The 5,020-nt window shown below is 46.0% G+C and overlaps 1 protein-coding gene across 1 annotated transcript in view; it reads right to left on the reverse strand.

Annotated features, from left to right (window-relative positions):
* Window positions 1-620, reverse strand: part of LOC119422058 (dual specificity protein phosphatase 3-like) — an 18,381-nt gene extending 17,761 nt beyond the window's left edge. The window contains exon 1 of the mRNA XM_037689401.1: window positions 412-620. Within this exon, the coding sequence (XP_037545329.1) occupies window positions 412-620 (209 nt within the window). The remainder of the gene's footprint in view (window positions 1-411) is intronic.
* Between the last annotated feature and the right edge of the window lie 4,400 nt (window positions 621-5,020).

Consider the following 5,020-nt stretch of genomic DNA (forward strand, 5'->3'; position numbering starts at 1 on the left):
GGGGGGGTAGGTGTCTCCTGCACCGTGTTCTCAACATGAGTCTGAAAGCACAGCTCAGTAGGAGACAGAGAGCATCCAGAGGACATGTTGAGCAGTTTACAGCTGCATCATGAAACAGACCCACACCTTTAAAAAATAAACAGCTCTGTCTGATGCATTTTTATGATATTTAATAGCAATTTTTTTTCCAATTAAATTACAAAGCACCAAAGCATGTTTTATTTAAACTGTTGCGTCTTCGATATTCCAGTGCAGCTTTACAAATGATTCCTGTTGGCTTTAAGCATGATGATGCAAGACTGACTGGTATAATTAAACGGAGGAATAAATAAAAAAGGCTTCATTAATCAACCTGCAGGAAGGAGACAGGTAACAGACAAAACACAAATGTTATAAATAAAGATGACTCACGCATTGCCGATGTAGATTCTGGGGTAAACCTCGTGGTAGTGTTTGGTCGGCCAGCTGTAAAAACCTTTGTCGTCCGTCAGTAAATCGTTGAGTTGCTGCAGAGAAACTTCAAAGGTGGACATGTCAGACCGACCGGAAGTGTTGGTGTTCTGCTTCAGTTTGTTCCTCATGTCCGAAGAGGAGCGACGGAACACCTCCAACAAACGCATGCCGGCAGGCAGGTGTCGGTTTACAGGCTCTCAGGAAGATTGACGCTCGCTTCTGTTCTCCAGAAGCTCCCAGCTGCTCCTCCTCCACGGCCGGACAGAGGATGTTCGCGGCCCCGGGTCTGTGGTTCCCCCTACACCCAAACTAAACAACAAATGGTTTGCCGATGTTCCCACCACTGAAGAATTTGAAGTGAATGGTTGTAATTTTTTTTTTTCATTTCTGAACTGGTCTGGAATTGAACATGGGACACAAGTAAACCTTAATGTTTTTGTTTCAAGATATCCAAGTGCAAGGGTGGGCCAACCATAAGAAGATTCAGGAGGATTCCCGAACGGCCGGTTAGTTCCAGGCCAAACCGACTGGTGGTGATTGGTACATGTTTTTATTATGATTTTTTTATTTTTATTATTATTTTTAAAAACTGCTGCATCCCCGCCCAGCAGCCCTCGCAGCCACAGGTGTCAGTCAAACGTCACATGCCAGCAGCCCCTCCCAATTTGAAAAAGCAAAAAGAAAGAAAGGAGCGCGGGTAGCAAACATGCTAAAAAGAAAGGAGAAAGAGATGGGTGTAGCAGATAAACTAAGGAAAAAGAAAAGGAAAAAGTTAGTGCAAGATGCAGCCAAATGCACTAAAGTAGCAGACATTTTCAGGGGGAGGGGCCAAAGTCACGTGACTAAAGTCAGCCGGGACAGTGATAACAGGACCGAGCAGCATGAATACAGCAGGTTAGCAAGCAGTGGCTACATGGATCTATCATCCATCCCAGAGTTGGCATACTGTAGTGTGATTGTGTTTCTGGATGTGTTCAGGGCTCACAGAACATTAAAGGAAGCCTGTCAGTCCAACAATTTTCAGTAAGGTCATGTGGACAGTTTCTTTTTTTTTTTTGCTGAAACGTTTCACCTTCCATCTGGAAGGCTTCATCAGTCAAGGAAACACGCAACACAATACTGATTCTTCCCCCAAACAGCTTACTCGAAAGTGGAACAAACCAGTTATGTTGGTGCTAAGATGGTGTCTTTGGCAGAGGAAGATGTCGGACAGACCCGGTAGACCCAAACATGTAGTGAGGGTTTGTTGAGAACACCTGGCAGAAGAACCCATAAGAGAGATCTTCAACTCACACCTCCGGAAGAGCTTTAACTGCATCCCAGCTGAGGTGGGGGACATTGAGTCCAAGTGGACCATGTTCCGTGCCTTTTTTGTTGAGGTAGTTACCTTGAGCTGTGGCCATAGGGTTGTCGGTGGTTCTCACAGTGGCCATCCACGATCTCGGTGGTGGACACCCCAGGTTAGGGAGGCTGTCAAGCTGAAGAAGGAGTCCAATCAGGCCTTGTTGGCCAGTGGGACTCTGGAGGTAGCTGTATCGGAGGGCCAAGCAGTCTATAGCTTTGGCTATTGCTAAGGCAAAAGCTTGGATGTGGGAGGAGTTCGGTGAGACCTTGGCTATAGACCCTGGGTTGGCTCCGAGGAGATTCTGGCAAACCATCAGACGGCTGAGGAGGGGAAAGCAGCTCTTTACTAACACTGTGTTCAGTGAAGGTGGGGTGCTGTTGACCTCAACCAGTGATGTCATGAGGAGGTGGAAGGAATACTTCTCAGACCTTCTCAATCCCACCAGCACATCTTCCACTGAGAAAAGTGAGTCGGGGGACTTTGGGGTTGATCTGTCCATAACTGTGGCTGAGGTTGCTGAGGTAGTTAAAAAGCTCTGAGGCGGCAGGGCTCCAAGAGTGGATGAGATTCACCCTGATTTCCTTAAGGCTCTGGATGTTGTGAGTGGGTCTTGGTTGATATTCCTTTGCAATGTTGTGTGGACATTGGGGGCAGTGCCACTGGATTGGCAGGATTGGTTGGTTCCCCTCTTCAAAAAAGGGGACTGGAGGGTGTGCTCCAATTATAGAGGCATCACTCTCCTTAGCCTCCCTGGTAAGGTCTATTCAGGGGTACTGGAGAAGCGAGTCCAATCATTGGTCAAACATCAGATCCAGGAGCTACAATTCGGGTTCTGTCCTGGCCGTGAAGCACTGAACCAGCTCTTTACCCTCACTAATATACAAGTGGAGTGAGAGTTTGGTTCGCATTACTTGTAAGTTGGACCCCTTCAAGATGGGAGTTGGACTCCGCCAGGGCTCTCCATTGTTAACGATTCTGTTCATAACTTTTATGGACAGAATTTCTCAGTGCAGCCAGCAGGTGGAGGGTTTCTAGTTCAGTAGTCTCGGGATTCTATCTCTGTTCTTTGCTGATGATGTGGTCCTGTTGGTGTTATTGTGCCGTGATCTTCAGCTCTCACTGGAGTGGTTTGTAGCTGAGTGTGAAGTGGCTAGAATGAGAATCAGCACCTCCAAATCTGACACCATGGTCCTCAACTGGAAAAGGGTGGATTGCTCTCTTCAGGTCGAGGATAAGGTTCTGCCTCAAGTGGAGGTGTTCAAGTATCTCAGGATTTTGTTCACGAATGAGGGAAGAATGGAGCATGAGATTGACAGACAGATTGGTGCAGCATCTGCAGTATTGCGGATTCTGTACTGGTCCATTGTGGTGAATAGAGAGCTGAGCTGTAAGGCAAAGCTTACTGTCTCCTGATCGGTCTGTGTTCCTACCCTCACCTATGGTCACGATCTCTGGGTAGTGACCAAAAGAATGAGAATGCGGATGCAGGCGGTTGAAATGAGTTTCCTCCGCAGGGTAGCTGGACTCTCCCTTAGAGATAGGGTGAGAAGTTCAGTTATCCGGGAGAGACTCAAAGTAGAACAGCGACTCTTCCACGTTGAGAGGAGCCAGTTGGGGTAGTTCGAGCATCTGGTAAGGATACTCCCTGGGTGACTCTTTAGGGAGGTGCTTTGGGCATGTCCGACTGGGAGGAGAACATGGGGAAGACGCAGGACACGTTGGAGAGTCTATGTCTCTTAGTCGGCCTGGGAACACCTTGGAGTCCTCCCAGAAGAACTGGAAGAGGTGGCTGTGGAAAGAGATGTCTGGCCCTCCCTGCTCAAGCTGCTTCCCCCCCGAGATCTGACTTTGGAAGAAGCGGAAGATAATGGATGGATGGATTGAAGAAAAACACATTGCATTGAGTGATATAGACTGATTTTAATAATTTTCCATATTTATTTTTTATTTTTGTAGAAGAGACAGAAAATAGGGAAAACATGGAACCAACAAACACCAGCTGCATCTCCTGTAAAAACTGCAATTTGTGTTTATCACATACTCTCCAAACACAACCTACTGACTAATGCCTACCATTTCATTGGACTAGCCTATAAGTTCCTGCTGCTATCTTTAAGTCCAGTGGGCTGTGAGAGAACGAGAAACTTAGTGAAAAACAGACTGAGGACCACACTGACACAGGAGCATCTTGAGGCATTTATGCTAATGTTAGAGAAAGAGGCTCTGACGCCTTTTGACAATGATGCAGTTATAGACAGAGTTGCAGAGACCAAGGTTCTGCTCAAGTGCTTGTTAATGCTGTAAGTTATGACAGTGTACGTTTTGTGGAGGCTATGATGTTATAGGTCTGTATACCTTTGGAGGCTGTTTTTGTTCCTTAATATTTGCTTTGATTTTTATGATAAGCTCCTTGTTTAATAAACTTTTATAAACTGATTTGTATTTTTTATTTGTGTCATTGAATACATACAAACCTAAACAATAGCTTGACTGTTGAAAAAACATATGTTTTTTTTTATGCTGCAAATAAAGTATTTGTGTTAAAATTCTGGTTCCACATGCATCTGTCATGCGATCGCCTCTCCAAAGCAAGCTCCCGGGCTGAATTTCAACCCCAGCTTGCCCCTGTTCAAGTGTGTAGGAGTTACTGAACATTGAGTTGAAGAACAGACATTTATTTATTTATTTTGCTTTCTTGTAAACGAGGGAGCACAAGCCAGTGTAGTAAGACAGTGTCAGCCGTATAAGACAGAGTACATGTGTGTGAATGAGAGAGAAACCGGTGGAACAGTGTATCAGGATCTGCCGTCAGAAGTGTTGAACTCAAGTGCAGGAAGATGACAAGGAGTCTCGAGGTAAAATGATCAAAATATTTATTCTCAAGAAACAAAATCAAAAGGCTGACAGGGCAGCCACTTACTGGTACAGAGAACAGATCAGGGCAGACTGTGGGAGTTCTGTTTTCCTTCCTGCCACTAACCATCTCCCACAGCTGCTGCACCAAACTAATTGATGATCATCTCCACCTGCCGCCTGCTCTGGAGAATGGGTTCGGCTCCTTCTATAAAAGCTGCAGCCAGGCTCTTCTCCAGTGCTGGGACATTACCCTTTACATGTTTCTTGACTTCCACGTCAAGATTCATCTCGGGCTCTCCAAGACTTCTACACCAAGGCAGGAGCCTCCTATGGGATGTCCCTTCCAACACTCATCAACCTCCAACC

The sequence above is a fragment of the Nematolebias whitei genome, chromosome 15, assembly GCF_014905685.2.
Source record: "Nematolebias whitei isolate Nwh7 chromosome 15, NemWhi1, whole genome shotgun sequence".
Taxonomy (NCBI): Eukaryota; Metazoa; Chordata; class Actinopteri; order Cyprinodontiformes; family Rivulidae; genus Nematolebias; species Nematolebias whitei.